Here is a 20187-nt window from a genome sequence, read left to right as displayed (position 1 = left end):
GCTCCTGGGCATATATCCAGAGAAAACTCTAATTCGAAAGGATACATGCACCCAAATGTTCATAGCAGCACTATTTACAATAGCCAAGATATGGAAGCAACCTAAGTGTCCATCGACAGGTGAATGGATAATGAAGATGTGGTACATATATACAGTGGCATATCACTGAGCCATTAAAAAGAATGAAATAATGCTGTTTGCAGCAACATGGATGGACCTGGAGATGATCATACTAAGTGAAGAGAAAGACAAACACCATATGTCAGAGAAAGACAAACACCATATGATACCACTTATATGTGGAATCTTAAAAAAATGATGCAAATTAACTTATTTACAAAACAGAAACAGACTCACAGATATAGAAAACAAATCTATGGTTACCAAAGGGGAAAGAGGGGGGAGATCTGCTGGCCACCTGGAGAGTGTGTGTGTGTGTGTGTGTGTGTGTGTGTGTGCGTCTGTGTGTGATTACTCAGGATGAACTTTACTTTACCTGTGATAAGGTCACCATAACATGTGATGGAGCCTTCTAGCAAGCTGCTTCTATCCACCACCTAACCAAGTCAGCCTAGATCAAGGACGAGATTCAAGGGTCAGCACAACTGGCCAAACTTCATGCGGTCATTCTCAGTGATGGAAAATGCTTGATCAAAAATTGGTCCAAAGTGCATGTTTTTACGGAATCTGGAGGCATTACCAATTATCTGTCCATTTAGTCTGACCAATGGCAACAACTCCTTATCCAAGGAGTTGATTGCCCTGTAGATACCTAAGATAAAAATCAAGGTCCACATAAAGTTTGCCCATACTAGAGCCAAAATAAAAGGCCTCCTCAAGACATTTCTTATCCCTTTCAGAGTTCCAGACATTACTGATGGTGACCAAGGCATGCATTTCACTTCCCAAAACACATACCATACACTCTAGAACGAGACATTCAATGGAACTTTCACCTTACTAATGGCCACATGCTGTAAGCCTCAGAGAGCCATAATAGCTTACTTAAGTAAGTTCAACATCAATTAAATGAGACATAGCACATCATCAATCAAACATCAGTGGTGAATTATAATTGAGTCTGATTTCACCTGTGATGTCTGAGTACTGACAGCTTTCAAGCCCATACCCACCCCCCCTCCACTTTCTGTCCCACATTGGGGCAAGCTCATAAGAAGGCCCATGAGCTTCATCCCTTGGCACCTGCTGGGTAGTTAAAACCACAAATACCCCAACTCTCACTCTGGTCCCACCCCCTAATCACAATGAAAAACAAAGCCAAGCTCTACCCTCCCAGAAAATCCCATATGGGAGTAATAAACCTTTTGCTGCCCTCTTTATGCACATGTGGTATCATCAGGCTTGATATCCAAACTTATTGAGGAGGGGGTGTGGATCTCACCCGCTAGGAGATGACCACATCTATGCGTATCACTCCCCTGCTCATAGACCTCCAGTAACTCCCCCACTGTCCACTGAATTAAATAGAAACTATTGATCATAACTACAGATTTATCTTTCTAGTCTCACTCTCCACTGTTCTCCTTGATAAACATCATGCTTCAAATGCTATTGTTCCCAGAACGCACCTGGTCTTTAATTGCCTCCATTCTCTTCGCTTATGCTCTGTCCTGAGTTTTCTCTTCTACCCACTGTCTCTATTGGCCCTTCTTCAAAATCATCTTAAAAGCCAATCCTCCATGAAAGATTTTCTGAATCTTCCAATTAGACAAGCTCTCTCCCTGCTTTGAACCCCATATCACACAGTTTGAATCTCTGGCAGTGCTTTATCACATTCTACCCTATAACAAAGTCATTCACATCTTATTGCTCCTGAAGCTCAGGGGTTGACAGTACAGGTCCTGGAAACAGACCAAAAAAAAAAAAAATCCCACATCTGATTCTTGCTACCTGGTTGTCCTTGGGCAAGTCACCTAGCATCTCTAAACCTCAATTTTCTCTTCCAATGAGAATAAGATCTTACACGTGAAGGGTTTTGCCTAGTATCTGATTCATACTAAGAACTCAATAAAATGTTAGCTATTATCATTGTTTATCCTCTCAACTGGATCAGAAGTAATTTTATGTCAGAAACTCATTTTTTAATCCAATGCAACAACAGTGTCTGGTATATAGAAAGCATTGAATAAATATCTATTGAGTGAACTGAATAAATGATTCATAGGACTTCACTGAAATTTTAAAGCAGATTAACAGTAAGATTAGCACAGTTAAATCATGTGCATGAATGTAAATTAATTCTAAGAACACACACACAAATCATCTAAAAAGAGAGTAGAATTCAGGAAAACATAGGTTTGTCTTAAAAACTGCTTGCTAACTTGTAACTAGTTTCCCAGAGGTTCCTCCACACCCCATACCACCTCTCCCAACCCTGCAACACACACATACACACTCTTACAACTGGGTTATGGACTTAGCTATCTTCTAATTTTGGTATTTTAACAAAGAGTAGACATTTGTGGATGAAAAACAGTGACAAGTTAATTAGCAACTTAAAGTTTCTTTCTGTTCAAAATCCTGTCCACAGACCATTCAGTACTTTGTTTAAGAAAATCATATAGTGAACGATGTTGTTCTACATTTAATATTCTTAAATAGACATCAAAAGTATTTTTAGAGTTTAGAAGAAAAAGATTACCCTCTGCTGCAGTAATTCTCATTCAAGGATCTACTTTAAGGGGAAAATATGGGAGACGTAGAAACACAGGTAGGTATAACGATGCTTATGAGAACATTAGCAAGAAACATCCTATGTGTGTAAAATATGTGATTGTCTGCCGTACTTTAAACTATTAAAATAGTTTTTAATGGTAGTAGGGGATGATCACAACATTGTGAGTGGAAAGGCAGGTACAACGTGATGCCAACAGGAAGTACTTTGTCTCGACATTAAGGCACTTTTCATTAGTGATAGGATTATTCATGGTGTTTGTCCCCACTGTATTTTTAAATAATCTACGAGAAACATGAGTTAATTTAAAAATATGTCCTTTAAATGTTTGATAGCCATGTGTTTGCCATGATCTATAAGAATAACTACAGAATGTGTCTAAACTGAAAGATTAAAGTCTTCCTTGAAGGCATTTAACTAGCTGTATTGTCAAACTCAGAGAATCTGCATTGCACACAGAAAGGAACGTTTGTAAATTGACTGACCTGATGTTTCAGTCATTCTAGTTCTCCTGTGTGCAAGTCGTCACCTTGAAATGCTATGTGGTTCTCTTTAGGGGAAGAGAACACAAAGTTGTACAAATAGGACTGCGGGGGGCGAAAGGGAGGTCAGGAGAACTGTAAACTTCCACTTTAAAAAAGCCTATCTTGATAGCATCTTCAGGTTCTGGAAAACATATTCTCAAATATTTACTTTTGACAAAAAATATTATAGTTGGTTATATTTTAAGCTCTGGCTTCCTTAAAAGCAAATGTATCCTTACATTCACCAAGTCCAAATGGGAACCACCAATAAATCCTATCATCAGAAAACGTCAGCTAAACTGCATTTCTGTTTTTATAAACACTTACGTACAGGTTTGTGACATGGTAACCATGGTCCTGAATCTTATACCACATTTTCATTTTCAGTAGCCAAGCAAACCTAATGAATTTCCCACGTGACACATTAAAAGGCACCGATGATAGATTTTTCTCAGAATTCACATGAGAAACCTTTTGTGATCTGTGGCATGCATGCTACAGGACATAGGGACTGTCATGAGTTTGGTCCTGTGTATGTAGAGACAGTGAACTGGCACAGCAGCAGCAGAGCTGCTGGGGTTTGGCCCGTCAGTCTGCTGGTTTTCCAGGGTGATGATGGATTTCCGTCGATTTGGATTCCCTGTTTGGTCTCGGTCCTCAGAGGATGGGTGGTAGCCTGCACCTGGAGTGGGTGCCTGCCGGGAGAGCCGAGCAGAGCGTGCAAAGCTGACTGCTCACCTGGTGACTGACCGACTTCACGGCCCGTGAACTTGGTCTCATTTGTTTGGTGTTCTCACCAGCTGAGCTAACTCATCTTTTAAGATAGAATTACACAGGCTAGCACAGCTTTCCAGAGTTTTTGTCTCTTCCAAAGAAATATCACCATTAAATTTCCGAAATATTTCCTATCATACTATGGACTCAGAGGAGCTTTATGTAAGCATATTCAGGGGTCTGAAACTGATTTTTTGAATGCACTGAAAGTGAAATTTAAACAAATATAGTGAATGTTTGAGCACAAAGCAAAAACAATAAAACAAATTCACGTCAATTGCCTTTTTTTAAATTAGACAAGAGAATTTCAAAGGTCTCAAGGTAGGTAATTAGCAATACCACCATGTGGCAAAAAAAGAACTAGAAAGGGAGTCTGGAACCCTGAGATCTAGTCCTGATTGTTGCTATATAACAATAATATGTCACAATTATCAGGTTTTCATTTGTAGAACGGGAAACTGGGCTTGACACATTTAAGAGCCCATCCAATTTTGAAATACTAAGAATTCTTTTTCTTGTCAAAAATAACATAAATCATATATTAAATATGTTTTTAAATCTAGATTTTTTTTTTAACCCATGACAAAATTAGAGCTGCTAAAATGTTTTAAGATAAAACAAAACATAAAACCAGCCTGCATTTTTAATCAAACATTACTAGGGATGGAAAAATACCTGTACAAAACATCCTCAAGGAGCTGTTTTTCTCCTCCTAAAAGACAGGATCACCTGGACAATACAGAATATATTTTCTTAAACTAATTATTTTCTAGTGCAGTGCTGCAGTATTACTGAAAGATTTTAAAAATACATCATCAAGGTATTTTTCATATATGATCTAGAAATATAATTTCCTCCTTCCCTCTCCTTTACTGTGAAAGATCCTTGCACAAGTGTAAAAGTGAAACTTGAATCTCATCTGAAAAATGTCTCTCTTCACTGCAGGGTGCTGCTCTCTGAAGGCTGGATTTTGGAGCAGAGAGGAAGCACGGGCCAAACTGGTTTTAACTTGCAAACCAGCAGAAATGATAGGAAAGATTCCCAAGCTAGAGCTGCAAAGCCTCTGATGTCCTAAAGAAGGTAAGCCTCGTATTTGGAACCTTAGTCCAAAAGGGACAGAGTCCAACGGAATCCCTAAGGAAACAATCGTAGTTCATTTGGGACCTGCTTTTTTCCCACCCACTTTAATTAAAAAGTCAGAAAACAAAGCTGTAACTTATTTCCGATTAAATATTGAGATGAGCATAATCCACATGTGCTGCCAATCAAGGTATTTTAAAAGAATTTACCATTTGTTTCAACCAATCCTTTCTCCACCTCTGAAAAAAAAAGAAAATCTTGTCTATTATCAGTAGTATCAATTTAAGTAGCTTTATTTCTTTAAAAAATGTTATCAAATGTACTTCAAAGACTCCTTATTTTACAAGAAAGATCTATCAGTTATAAGGTGTAAATGTGCCTCATGGGTCACCATTGAGTCACATGGGGCAGCAAAATTGATGATACATATATTAATGTTGCAAAACTGAATTGTTACGTTGAAAGGGACGAGTTACAATTCAGGGTCAAATAGCTGTATTAGCCTAAATTCTTGCCACTTTAAATTGAAATGTATTGGACATTTTAACAGCTTCTTAAATTGAGGGATTTATCAAGTACTTAAATTTTTAAGTATTTTTCTAACTTTCTTCAAATGAAACTTGTAAAGGATAAATGAAGGGTGTTTTCTGCTGAAAGCTTTGCTAAGCTGAGTAATAAAATGTATCACCAACCGAAATAATTTTTAAAAATGGACTATTTGTAGGTTTCTAGGATCAATAATGCATAACGGTACTAAGGAACAGTGTTTAAAACAAGTGCACTTAAAGCGATACTTTCATTTCCTTTTTTGCCTATAATCCTTATTGGATTTATATAGCACCTATCTGCCAAGGAACTCAGAATGCCTTATAAGCTTTTAGACTTAGAGTATTATGACTACACAATAGCAATTGTTTTCAAACAGTAGTATTTTTTACCTTAAGAATGTCTACTGCCATGTACTGGGGAAGAGCAAGCAGTGATATGATATAAAATTGGGAAGTTTATACAAAGGAAGAAGCAAGGGGGTGAAAAAGAAGCAGGAAATCATAAACTTCAAAAAAGCCATCACCTAATGGGCAGAAACTCGGCTTCACTGTATCACAGATTCTGCTTCAGTGAGTTGATGACGAGAAAAGCTAGACTGACAAATCTACCGCTTTCCCGGATGTTAGATAGAGCTCAGTTTTTAACTGTTAGATTATCACATGATGAAGGAGAAATCATTCTTCTGAACGGAGACTCTATAAATATTACAATTTGTTGTTTTCTACAATAACAGCAGACTTACCAATGAAAGCCCATCGCCAGTGTATTCCGAAGATGGTGTGCTTTTATTTATTAGATGTTTTCGCTAGTTTTTGGCTATGTTTTGGCATCAACCTTAGGAAATAATGGCAGCCAGCCAGTTTACGAATTCCTGTTGAACATTTAAAATGTTTAATGGAATATTAAGTACCATATATTTAACCTCTTCTTAGGTAATTATAGGATCTGACGTATAACCCCAAAGTAATGCATACTATTTCATAAAATGAGCGTTAGGAAACTTAATATAGTTAAAATTAAAACATCATATTCTGTCTGTCTAATCTAATCTAAACAAGGAACAGATTCAGATATTTTTAGCTCTATTTTGAAAACTTCTGAATTTAACTCAAAGAGGGAAAAGGTTTCTATGCTTCTATTGTAAAAAAAGATTTCTAGAACTAAAGTACTATCTAATCCTATTTCATTTATAAAAGTATGGAAACCTAAATTTTATTTCAAATATAAAACACTCCAGAACATGATCATTTTAAAGGGAAAGAAGGGCCCTAAGACTTACTGACACAAGTTTACCTACACTTTAAATTAAGCAATAATGGCTAAATTAAAAGTCACTTTATATAAGAGTTTAGAGATTAATGGAATTTACTTTTAAACTTACTTGGCAAATAATAAACTCTGAAAAAAAGAAAATCTTGTCTATTATTGACAATATCACTTGATTAACCAATTGCTTTTATTTACACCCAAGTGTGATTTATTCTTCACAAAGGTGTATATACTAACATAGAGTTTAGCTAAAATCAAAATGTCCCCAAATTCTTAAGTGCTGAACTGAACATAAGAACCTATGATTAGTTGAGACACTCGTTTGTAAACATAGACAGTTATCTCTGGTTATTTCCTCAAATTCATATCCTAAACATAACAATTTTTTAAATACATTAGCAGAGTCTCTGATAATCAAACTATCAACCCTATAGGTTCCATTTTAAGCATTTAAAAAAATATATTCTCAGGAAAATCTAAGTTCCAATTGACATTATGAAATTATAAATTTTTAAAGTTACTCTTTCAAATCTTTTATTTTACAATATTCTGTCTTAAGACACTTCATTTTCACACATTTATTTGCATTATATTTGTTTCGTACTCAGCTCTAAAAATCCACAGATCAATTTCACATGGAGAGTTTTATTACGTAAATAATTTTGTTCTGTCCTAACAACTTAATTAGTCTAGAAAAAGCCCCACACTGTGAACTGCTTATCATACAGAACTCTTCCCTCTTACCAACTTTATAATGCTTTTACAAAATTGTTTAATGAATAGCATTAACTTTCACATGAATATTCAAATTCTCTATGTAAACCCTGAAAGGATCCACCATCTCAAAACTATCTCCAGAGTCTGTCTGTATGACACTGCTCCCATTTCATTCTCAGCTATAATAACTAATACCTTAATTATCATCAGAACCAAGACCCTTTAATATCACTGCCCCTAATCTTTTTTTCAAATAGGAAACTTGAACACAGCTGTAATTCTTTTAAGAATCTTTATTGAATTTTTTTTTGAACAATTTAGTTTGCTGGATCTCGATGCAGTTTATAAAAAAACTTCAGCACAGTTTCATATAAACTGCAATCAAAAAAGTAACTTGTCAAAGAAGTTATCTGAAGTTGCAAGTTATTTTTTGTAATATGCAGAACAGGAAAATGTAAGCATGCTCTCGGATGCAGGCGCTCCTGTGTGCTATGGAGTTACTTTGAAGAGCTTGCTAAGGTCTGCGGGCAGTTTATGGAATGCAATCATTCTCTCCACGATTTTGGTACATGAGAATAAAACTGATATTTATGAAATACGTCTTTTTCTCAAAAAAGTTGAGGCAGCTTTTGTTGAATGCTATCTGTGGGAGTACACTTGATAACCTTGAACTGTACTAAGAGAAACAGACAGCCAAGAGGCCATGTTCATGCTGAAACTTGAAAACACCCCTCTAGACGTGTTGATTTCCCAGAAAAGGAAGAGGATAAAACACTAAGCACAGTTGTTCATTGTCTTACAGTAGCAGAACACACCAAGAAACTTTACATAAGAAGGGAGCAAATTCCCTTCACTGCTTTCAGTCAAGGTCAGTGGCGGCTACAGTGGAGGGTGGAGGTGGAGCCAGCCTAGGACAGGATAAAAGCTGAAGTCTACGTCTCATGCATAGTTGTCGTCGTTCTGTCCTCGCGTGGTTCTCAGACATCCGAATTAGAACTGAGGTTTGTCAACCTGGGGTCCGCATTGATTTCGTATCTGTAATGATACCCTTCCATGTGATCCCTGCAGGCATCTCTGATGTTATGCATCCACTTTTTTATCCCTTTGCGGTTCAGATACAAAACCAGTAGGAAGATGGCGCCTATCAGGGCTAAAACAATACCCAGGAAGACGTAAGACGTCTGCAGGGATGGAGGAAGGATAGGGTCACATTCCAGGTCGGAGCTGTCGAGTTCCAAGAGGACCCGATTCCTCATTTTTTCCGGGAATGCACAGGTGAGCCTGGCTTTGCCCTGCACTACCTCTGTCTCCTTGAGCCAGGCCACCATGTCCGCCATGTGGCAGTCACAGACCCAGGGATTGTCATCCAGGAAGACCCTGACGTGGGGCAGGCTCTGCAGCTCTGCCAGGGTGCCGTTGTGCAGGACCTTGAGGGCGTTGTTCTCCAGGTGGAGGCTTTCGAGGTGTGTCAGGTTGCGGAAGGAGACGTAGGTCAGGCTCACCAGCGAGTTGTTGCGCAGGTCCAGGTGCCTGAGGCCGGGCAGCTGGGCCAGGACGTCGCGGGGCAGGTAGAGGAGGTGGTTGCTGACCAGCTCCAGGCGGCGGAGCCCGCGCAGCGCGTGGCCCGCTCGCAGGGCCGCTGCCACCGTACCCTCAAAGCTCCGGTTCTGCCGCTCGGCCGCAGGGGGCACGATGCGGTTCAGGAGCAGTTCCACCAAGGGGCTGGGGGCCGCGACACTGGCGTTGCCGCCCGAGAAGGCGAAGGGGCTGAGGTCGGCCAGCGGGTTGTGGCTGAGGTCGAGCTGGCGCAGGCTGGGCAGATGCTCGAAGGCGCCGGCGCGCACCTCCTCCAGGTGGCTGCCGCTGAGGTTGAGCGCGGCCAGCTCGGCCAGCGGCGGCCGGCGGGCGAAGGCCCCGGCGGGGAGCACGGCCAGCTGATTGCCGGTGAGGAAGAGGTTGCGCACGTAGGGGGGCAGGTCCGCGGGCACCTCGGTCAGGTTGCGGTTCACGCACTTGACGGTGCGCGCCGCCTCGGAGCACTCGCACGCCGGCGGGCATCGGCCCGGCAGCTGGGGCTGGGCGGACGCCGCGGAGACCGGGAGCGCCGAGGAGGTGGAGGAGGACGCGGAGGAGGGGAGGGAGGACGAGGAGACCCAGCCCAGGAGGACCAGCGCCAGCCGTGCCAGCCGCAGCCTCCCGTCCCCGGCGGCGGGGCCCCGGGAGCACCCCCCAGGCATCGCGGCTCGGGTCTCCCCGGAGCTGGGCTGGGACGCTGCCCGCTCCGAAGGTTCGGGGGGTTGGGCCCGGAGGGCGCGGGCCGGCCGGAAGCGTCCGGAGAAAACTTTCCTCTTGTGGAAGCTGAGGAGGGCCGCCGCTGCCGCCGGAACTTGGCTAAGCCCCTCGCCACCGGGCGTCCCCTTCCCGGGGCCGAGCCCCCCGCCCCTTCCCTCCAGAAAGTACGCACGGCGGGTCGGGACGCTCAGCTCCGCGCTCCGCTTCCAGCGGCCGCCCCCGGGGGGCACCTCCTCGCCTCTTTTGTTGGCGCCTCGAGCAGGATCCGCGGCGCGACCTGGGACAAGCGGGAGAGAAGCGTGAGGGGCAGCGGCGCCCGCAGCTCCCCGAGTGCAGGAACCGGCCTCTGCCAGCCAAGTCGTCCCCACTCGGTACCCGAGACCTCCCTCCTTTAAGCCCGTCCGAGCCGAGCCTCCTCCAGCGCGCCACGCAGATCCGTACACGCAGATCCGTACCCGGGAGAGGGGCGCGCGACCCGAGATGCCGGAGCGCGAAGTCTGCCTTCTACTGCGGCCCCTGCTATATATACCCTTCCAGCTCCCGCCCTCCGCCTTTCCCGATCCGACTCGTCCCCCCCCCCCCCTCCCCCGCATCGAACTTCTCGCTTAATCCCCAGCGCCTCCCGGCCAAACTTCTCACTCTCCCAGCTCCTTCCCCCCCACTGTCTCCGCAGACGACCTGCCTTCCGGGGTCTCCGCCCCCCGCCCGGACTTCTCCTCCCGGTCCAGGTGAGGATGAGAGGGAAGTTTCCCGTTACAGGAGTATTTTGATCTCTCAGAACCCTCTCGGATTAAGTGGAGGAGCGGATAGCTGGCGCCCCCCAGCCGGCGCCCCCGCCAGCCCCTCGGATCCGAGGGCGTTCCAGTCCTCTCCAAAAGGGAGGGGAGAGGCCGCGAACAAAGCGACAGCGGAACCCGGACCTGCGCTCCTCTCCTGCCCGAGGGTGGGGAGGGGCCCCGGAGCCGCCTCCTCCGCCCGCTCCCCACCGCTCACCTCCGCGCGCCCGCCACCTCCCGAGACAACTCCAGGTCCCACCAGAGTCGCGGGGACTTCTCGGGTCCGAGCTGCGCGCCGACTCTCCTCGCACCCCAGCCCCAGGCCCAACCTCCGCAGCTGGGAAAAACCAATCCGGGGGGCGGGGGAGGGTAGGCCTGCCGGAGGGGCTGCTCCGGCCGCGCGGCCAGCCTCGGCAGACCTCGGTGGGGGGATTGAATAAAGGAGGCGGGGGGGGGGGGGGGGGGGGCGTCTGCGCTGCGCACCTCCTCCTGGTGGAAACTGACGAGGAATGCGCCGGAAAAGGTGAGGGAATCCCTTTTTCTCCCCCTTCCCCGACATCCTTTGGTGGTTCCTCATTTTGCATACTGGACTTACCTTGGACAGGAACAAAACCGCTGGTGAATCTCGTGGAATTTGTCCTGATTCGGGCACTTAAGGCAGTAACCGGGTAGATTTAGGCGTGACAGAGCAACGCGAAGCAGCAGCGTCAAGAAGGGAGCTGAAAATGCACAGCGGCAGCGGTAAAACGCCCAGCAGCCTGCAAGGGAGTTTCGCAGTCTTCCCACCAAAGTGATAACATTAGACTGCCAACTTCAGATTTAGGTGTAATTAACGCGTCCCTACCTGTCCCGCCCCCGCACTTCTCCGGATAGTTACGGAACTTGTGAAGGGAGAGAGCTAACTTTAAGAAGAAGGGGGGAAAAAGATTGGTGGAGAAGAGATTCACTCTTGATTCATGAGCTTTTCCCTATCCCCAAATTAAAAGCAGAAGGAAGAAAACGGCCGCCAAAGCGTCCTAGAAACAAAAGGCATACAGAGAGGACGTGAGTCACCCGGAAAGCGGACCCGCCCCGCTCACCAGATGTAGCAGCGATGTGTCAGTGCAAGTCACTTAAGATGGGAGAGCTCATGGGGTGGGAGTGGGAGGGAGGCCGCCTGGGGAGAGCAGAAGTTTGGTACCGATGTCTAACGCCCCAGGAGGCGCCAGGTAGGCAGGGAACCCAGAGGCTGAAGTCGGGAAAGGAGACTCTGAATGACTGAGTATAGGGGGGGATTTGTTACATCGGAGAGATTTGGGGTCCTGCAAGCTCAATCCTTGCTCTCTCAGTGACTCTGTATCTCCTTTCTCCCGATCAAATAATTTCCCTGAAAGGATGAGAAGGTGCTCGTTATTCAAGGCTTGTTCATTTTAGAAAGAAAATGGCAATTAGAGAAAACAGTTGGGGAAATTAAGATCTGGTAATATGAAAAGGATCGAATAAAGAATGCCGAAGTTTGTGCCTGTGACGTGTGCCTTTAGTGTGACAAAAGGCCCCAACTCTCAAGTTGATTCCTTATTACTTTTGTGGGAAGAGATAGTCTGCAGAGCCAATAGCCAAAATGACCCAGACAAGACCTGGAGGGGTTGGAGACTGCAACGGTTTGTGCAAAAAGCCAGTTTCGTTCACTTGTATCTTCAGCACGTTTATCTAAATCTCTTTTTCTTGTTTTTAAAAGTGTTTTTTAACACGCATGTGAAACACTTTGACAAAAGAATCTGAAAAGCTGTAGTGATGTTCTGTATCCTGATGGTGGTGGTGGTTACATAAATCTATACATGTGTCAAAATTCATAGAACTTTGTACACCGAAAAGAATCAGTTCTTTGATAATTTTTAAACAAAAGTAATTACTCATGGGAAAAAAACTGTAGTAATGCTCTGGCATGATATTAATTCTGGTTCTGCTCTGTTAAGGAGAGTGAGAAGCACTTTAGAATTTAGAAAGATATATTCTCATCCGATCTTAGAGTCAACTCGGCAGTATAGATACCATTAGTACTATTGTCTTCTAATTCGTGTTGTTATTCTGTTCTACAAATGAAAAAACTGGGGCTCTGAACTGAGAATAGCTAGCATTGACCGTGTCTTTTACTTGCCAAGCCCTGTGCTGATCACTTTACAGAAATTATCTGTTTTGTTCTTCCCATCAGTACTCAGGTAGGTTCTCTCACTGCAGTTTTAAAGAGGAGAAAAACTGAGGCAGGAATAAATTATGTAACTTGTTCTAATGTGTGGTGGAGGTAGGGACCAGGCCCAGATTTGTCTGCTTTTCTTAAATATCTCACATTCCACCTCTAGGCAAAATTGAGGAGTTTGTGCAAAGTCCTACTCTGTATCACTTAGGCACAACCAAAGCCTCTCCCCTGGTTCTCTTTCTCCTGATTTTCTTCTACTTGCCTGCAGCTGGCAGTTGGTTATGGCTGCTGAATCAGGACTCAGAAATTTGGGGTCATTTTTAGCTCCACCACTTACGCATTGTGTGGCTTCTGTATACCTCTGTTTCTTAATCTGTAAAATAGGACCACTAATAAAACGTTATGGCATCTCCATGAGAATTGAGATAACAGGCAAAATTGCCTGTTATTTTTGTATTCTTCTTAATTACTCGCCCTCTTGCCATTTATTGTGCACCCACCATATCCCTGTAACTGTGTTAGTGATAGGAATCCAAGGATGAATAGTCCAAGGTCTCCTTCAAGTAGAGTTGCCAGATTTAGCAAATAAAAATACAGGATACTCAGCTAAACTTGAATTTCAGATACACGATGAATGATTTTTTAGTATGAATATGTCCCACGCAATATTTGGGATGTACTTACACTAAAAAATTTTGTTCTTTACCTGAAATTCTAATTTAACTGGGCATCCTGTATTTGGTCTGGCGACAAAGGAATTCATAACCTGGTGGAAGAAACACAGAAACAAGAGCTTTCAATGCAGAACATTGAATGCAGTTTAGTATGTGTATCTTTCCAATCTCTCTCTTTGCATGTATTTTACTTCTGTTTTTGCTATTTTTTATATGAATGGGATCATAGTATATGTACTATTCATGATTTTTTTTTAGTTTTAAAACAACCATATATCATTCTGTGTCCATACATATAGGTATGCTTTCTTCTTTATTTTATAGACTGCAAAATATTCCGTACTGTGGATTGTTTTGCCACATTTTTTAACTGCCCTATTGAAAGACATTAAGATCAGTAACTACTTTTTAAAGAAGTTTCCTTCAAGTGAGAAAAGCTTACTAGGATCAGTTCTATTTTGATTGTCTTCAGCATCTAATTATCCGGAATTATCATACTTGCTTTACTCCTGACAGCTTGAAAATTTTTTTGTGCATGATGCTATTTACATGCTCTGAAGCAGAACAGAGAATTTCAGAGCACATTTTCCCCCATTTATTCTTCCATTCCAAAATAAAATAAGAAGGATCTGAATGTCCTAATGGAGAAGAACCAATCTAGTGTATTTCATAGGTCATTTTGTAGCCTCCAGGAAAATGTCTCTGCACTATTATTTATTTAGCACATTGTTTCTGCAGGAACCGTTTTTCTTCTAATGACCCAAAGGAAAGTCATTAGTAAATTTTTGAAATATTGCTGCTAAATCCTGGGAAGGCAAGGAATAATGTATTTTTTTTAAGTGATGGGTGATTATGGCGACCCTCATAGTAACTAGAAGAGAGAAACCATGTGGTGCAGCATGGACAAACATCAAGGTTATTTAAGACTAGTTAATTTTGGTCTCTGCCTTAAATTAGCAAAGGAGTTGATAAAGGTGAACACTCTCAAATCCAAAAAATTTCTAAAACAAAATCAAACATTGGTGAATGTCAAACACACATGTCGTAAAACCGTGAACCAGCCCTTAAAACCAGAACAATCAACTTGACAGTCAATTTGGGGGGAAAAATATATTTTAATTGTTAACGATTAAACAGAAAACTCTTCTCATGTGCTGATTTCAAATCATTTGAGAAAGAAATAAGCTTCTTGTCTGAGATATATAAACTAAATTAAGTAAAATATTAACTAGGGAATGGGTTGAAAAGGACATATTTGTTTCATGAGTCAGTACAATGGGGGTTGGAACTAGTAAAAGAAAAATATAGCAAAGACATTTCAGGATTTATCAGAAATTAAATAAATACTAAAGAAAGAACAAGCTAAAAGGCTGTAAAATTGGAAAGATTAAACTGGATGTAAATATGTGATTCTTCAAGGATGAGAAAACCTGGAAACATAAATAAAACAATTATATAACAATCTGCAGAACTTTCCAAATAGTGAACATTACAGGATTATTCAGCTTTAAGTGTATTTAACTTTTTAAGTCGTTACTGTATGCCCTCCAGCTATTTGATGTTCTTGGGGTACAGAGGTAAATAGGATAAAAATCCCTGTCTTCAGATAACTCACAGTCTAGTGGTGAAGGCACACTACCTAACAGTTACAAAACATATGGTGACTGCAAGGGTCGTGGTGGAGTGGGGAGACTGGAGAAGACTTCATGGGGGAAGTAATGCCTGAACTGCATTTTGAAGTATTAGTAGGAACTTGCTAGACAAAAGATTGGCAAGTTGGTGAAAAGACTTAGAGAACTTGTTCAGTTCTAGAGACTACGTGGGGAAGAGCACAGCACGCATTGGAGAGAGTGGTACAAGGCCAGATTTGAAACACGGTGGGATCAGATTACTGCCCTCTATTGGAAAAAGTTTGATTTCATCCTATAGAGCTGGGGAGCTTGCGAAGATATTTAGCAGGGGAACGACGTGATCAGATGTGCATTTTACAAAGATCACCTCTGCAGTCTGTTTGAAGGGTAGGTTATAGGCAGAGAGACTGAGGGCAGGGAGAGAAATTGGGAGATCCAAGTGATGCATGTTGGAGAACTAAACTAAAGCAGTGTTAAAAGATTGACAAGGCAGGAACAGATTATATAGACCAGTGGTTCTCAACAGGGTGACACGGCCCCTAGTGGGCATTTTGGATATTTGTGGAGGCATTTTCTGGTTGCCACAACCACTGGGGAGAGCTACTGGCCTTTAGTGTGTACAGGACAGGGATGTTAGCTATCCTGCAATTAGAGAGACAATATCATACAATGAAAAATTATGCTGCTTCCCACATGACTTTCAAGTATCCATCTAGGCAATCTTGTAGGTGAAAAACCTGATTATAATCATCTCAGCCTAGAAACAACTCCATTCTACATTTAAATTGCAAATAGTTATAAAAAGGTTTTAATGGGCTTCCCTGGTGGCGCAGTGGTTGAGAGTCTGCCTGCTAATGCAGGGGACACGGGTTCGAGCCCTGCTCTGGGAAGATCCCACATTCCGCGGAGCGACTGGGCCTGTGAGCCACAATTACTGAGCCTGCGCATCTGGAGCCTGTGCTCCGCAGCAAGAGAGAGAGGCCACGATAGTGAGAGGCCCGCGCACTGTGATGAAGAGTGGCCCCCGCTTGCCGCAACTAGAGAAAGCCCTTGCACAGAAACGAAGACCCAACACAGCCAAAAATAAATAAATTAATTTTTTTTAAAAATGGTTTTAATAGACACTGAATTTTCCAGGAATGCAGCTACCATGTTCATTGAAGAAAAATTATTGTTTTGTTTGGGACTCTACCAAAATTTTATCTCTGACAGCTATGCCACTCATGCTATTTGAGACACTAATACAACCCAACTGCATCAGTGTGCATTTGTATTTATTGCATTTACAGTAATTCTTATTTCAAAATGTCTAATGTAAAGGCAAACTATTATCTTTTCACTATTCATTTGAATCTTAGTCTAATTTCTCTTAAATCCTAGCCTGTTTATAAGTAGGTGGAAGTAAATTACCACTTCATTAGATCTTCTAGTATAGTTATTTATATGTTACACTACATGTTAGTTAACATTTAATTATGCTCCTCTTATTTCCCTCTTATAGTTAGTATAATATATATTTTAAAATTGGTGTGAAGATATGCTTTATATAAAGGGGCTTTATAAAATACTTGTTTTAAAAAGTTTGAAAGTGACCTATATAGATACTTAAGAGGAAGAATCTATAAATCTTGGTAATTTATTCAATATGGAGGCGAGAATACAGGCATTTATAATTCTAAAACATGTAATATAATAGATAGTTTCTCTATTTTAAATGATACCCAAGAGAAATCCTAATAACCCTAGATTGAAGAGTCAAATTTGACTGTAAGGAAGCTGAAAAATACCTGGAGTAAAGGATAGAACAGTGAATTTATTTGCTTGAAGAAGACCTGGCTTATTTGGTTGAAATTATTGTCTTTTTAAAAGAAATTGTGATAAATATTTAAATCAGCAGTGTTACCTAATACTCTTTTTCTAATGTAAATTAATTCAACTTTGAAGTTGACATTGAAGATTTTCCATTTCTCTAGTCCTTGCCCAAACTGGGTTCTAAACCAAAACTGGAATTCAGCCAAGCAATGGGAGCAGTTGCAGTTGTAGCTACCATCCAAATTTAATTAATTTCAATTAAATTTAATACAGTTCAATAAATGTTTACTAATGTAGCTTTTTTGTATGGAATTCACTTTGTCTTCCAAACAGAGCCACCTCCAAAGCCAGAAATTTTCCTTAAAAATTTTCTAATCCTGGCACATTGACAGGCAATCTATTGCATGTCCATGGCAGAGGTTCAGCAGATAGACTTGGGCCAAAACTCAGATATATGACCCAGGTGTCTCTAATCTATTTTACAAGTCTTATCCAGTGAGCTAAAGCACATAGGTCAATAAGTTGCCTGCTAGCACTGCTTGAAATATTCAAAGCCAATAAGTGAATATTTATCAGATTTGGTTTAGCTCCCCATATAAAAGTCCAGGAAGAGAAGGCTAAAAATACTGTGTATTTTGGAATAGAATTTTATCACATTACCTTGGCAGTGAAAAAAAGAATGAAGTTAAAGAGTTTAACTAGAGAGACAAAATCAATCCAGCATCAAATCATATGGCCTGAACAGTGGGTGGGTGTTGAGTATGTGTTTTCTATATTTAATAACAATATATTTTAATTCATTTAAAATGGTAGAATAAAGGAGTTGGGTGCAAAGGGCATGTCAGAGGATACCTATTATTGAACTTGAACAAAAGCCTGCTGGAGGAATGTGTGACATCAGGAGGTACTTGAACCCACAAAATATTGGTGTGATGACGTTTGCAAAGACGTGGTATTCAAAATAGTTTACAACTAGTATGGCACAGCCACTGACCGGTAAGTGTTCAATAATCAGGGTTCCACCCATCAACAAGCAGTAGGGCTTTGGTGTTGCAAGCTGCCTGAATACAAGCAATTATATATATGCTGAAGGTTTCCTATTCTCTTGGCACCCTCCACAGTACAGGCAATCATTAAAATTGTTCCATAACTTCGAAGCTTTACTCTAAGGAATTGGAAATCGTCCTTAAAATAAGAAAATAATCAGTAGTTATGAATAAATTGAGTTTATTCATTATTTGTTAGATTAAATAACTTTGGAGGGCATAAGTGCTTCTAGGCACTGTCCTGAGAACTGAGGATGCAATGGTGAATTAAACAGACAAAAGCCTTGTTTTCGTGGAAACTTATTGTTTCCATCTGTTTATTAAATCAATTAACTCAAGTGTGGGAAATCTAGTTTTCTTTTTTAATTGAATTAAAATATTTTGTTATTAAATATAGAAAACACATAACAGCAGAGGATTGTATAACAAAAGCTTGTGTCTACTACTCAGCTTTACAAATCCTAATATTTGGTTTCTTTTTCAGTTTTCTTTTGTATATAATTAAAGTGAACAAATTGATAAGTTTTGACATATACATACATTCTTGAAACCATCATTCAAGAAAGTTAACATATTCATCACCCTCAAAAGTTTTCTCATGACCTTTTATAATCTCTCTATCCACATGTCACCCTCACCCCAACCCATGCCCAGGCAACCATTAATTTGATTTCTGTCACTATAGGTTAGTTTGAATTTTCTAGAATTTTATATAAATGGAATAATACAGTATGTGCTCTTTTTTATCTGGCTTCTTTTCACTCAGCATAATTAATTTGGGATTTATACATGTTGTTATGACTATCAATAATTGATTTTCATTTCTTTACTAAGTAGTATTCTATGATATAGATATAGGACAATTTGTTTATCCCTTTACCTATTGATGGACATTTGGACTTTTTCCAGTTTGGGGCTATCACGTATGAAGCTGCGATAAACATTCACATTCAAGTCTTTGGGCATATGCTTTCATTTCTCTTGGGTAAATATCAAGAGGTGGAATGGATAGGTCATATGGTAGATTCATTTTTAACTTTTTCAGGAATGCCAAACTAGTTTCCAAAGTGGTTATACCATTTTACAATCCTCCCCTCAGTGAAGAAGAGTTCCAGTTGCTCCACATCCTTCCAACACTTGATATTGTTAGATTTTTTTAATTTTAGATGTCCTAAAACATGTGTAGTGGTATCTAATTTTGCTTTTAATTGTCGCAGTGATGTTGAGCACCTTTTAATGAGTATATTTGCCACCTGTGTATCTTCTTTCATGAAGTGTCCGATCAATTCATTTGTCCATTTCCATTGAGCCATTTATCTTCTTACAATTGAGTGTTAAGAGTTCTTTACATATATATTCTAGCTATGAAGAAATAATAATAAATTAGAGTTCTACACCTAGACAAACATCATTGAAACTCCTGATTTAAGGAAATAGTAAAGAATCCTACAATTATCGAAGCAAAATTGGCACTGGGCGAGGGAAGAAAAATTTAACTGATTTCAGAATTTTTTCTGCTCTATTAGATGCTAGAAGAATTTGGAGCTCTATGAATAGCCTCAGTTTTAAAAAATAATTTAATTTTTTTTTTGAAATGTATAATGCATTTAAACAGTTGAAACTTCAAAAGTGGCAGGAAGGTAATACAAGGGGAAATCTCTTTCCAATCCTATCCCTCGGTTATCCAGTTAACGTCTCCACAGACAACCGACTTTTATCAGGTTTCTGTGTGTATCTTTACAGTTAGATCTTACGCACGTGTATGCAAATTCCTTTTCACAAATAATTGAACACTGCACATTGTTCTGCACTATGTTTAATTGAACAATGAGACTCAGAGATTCTTCATTCTTAGGGTAATAATGGGCAGATGGTGTTCACTAGACTGTTTATTAGCTACCTATTGCTGTGTAATTAACCACGTCCAAACTCAGTGGCTTAAAACAATTCTTTATAAGCATAGCTTATGCATCTGTAGGTTGGCTGAGGATTGGATCATTTGGGTTGGGCTTGGTTGGCAAACTCTGCTAATCTGGGCTGGCTCACGCTTCTGCAAATTGATTTGATTGGTGGGCTCTATTCTAGGTTGGGCTTGACTGAAACACCTTGTCTGAAGACAGTTCTGCTCCAAATGGCTATTACCTTCCTCCCAAGACCAGTGGAACAGCCAAG

At 41.1% G+C, this 20187-nt stretch overlaps 1 protein-coding gene across 4 annotated transcripts; it reads right to left on the bottom strand.

Moving 5' to 3' along the window:
* Positions 1 to 7475: 7475 nt before the first annotated feature.
* On the bottom strand, positions 7476 to 11742 carry TPBG (trophoblast glycoprotein). 4 transcript variants are annotated; one of them, XR_011075030.1, is made up of 3 exons: positions 11521 to 11742; positions 11272 to 11395; positions 9991 to 10177 (listed from the first exon to the last, which is right to left on the bottom strand). XR_011075030.1 is itself a non-coding variant. In XM_068551674.1 (2 exons), the coding sequence occupies exon 2, from the start codon at positions 9843 to 9845 to the stop codon at positions 8586 to 8588; it is 1260 nt and encodes a 419-aa protein (XP_068407775.1). In that variant the 5' UTR covers positions 9846 to 10177; positions 10894 to 11053; the 3' UTR covers positions 7476 to 8585. The 4 variants fall into 4 exon arrangements, 3 of the variants coding, with proteins under 3 accessions (XP_068407775.1, XP_068407776.1, XP_068407777.1); XM_068551674.1 differs by lacking the exons at positions 11272 to 11395; positions 11521 to 11742 and adding an exon at positions 10894 to 11053 and having other exon boundaries at positions 7476 to 10177; XM_068551675.1 differs by lacking the exons at positions 11272 to 11395; positions 11521 to 11742 and adding an exon at positions 10821 to 10860 and having other exon boundaries at positions 7476 to 10177.
* Between the last annotated feature and the right edge of the window lie 8445 nt (positions 11743 to 20187).

Source organism: Eschrichtius robustus, chromosome 9 (genome assembly GCF_028021215.1).
Source record: "Eschrichtius robustus isolate mEscRob2 chromosome 9, mEscRob2.pri, whole genome shotgun sequence".
Lineage (NCBI taxonomy): Eukaryota > Metazoa > Chordata > Mammalia > Artiodactyla > Eschrichtiidae > Eschrichtius > Eschrichtius robustus.
This window is presented reverse-complemented; position numbering and strand designations above follow the sequence as displayed.

Excerpts from the sequence above, each read along its gene's own strand:
- TPBG (XM_068551674.1), bottom strand. The coding sequence starts at position 9,845 with ATGCCTGGGGGGTGCTCCCGGGGCCCCGCCGCCGGGGACGGGAGGCTG.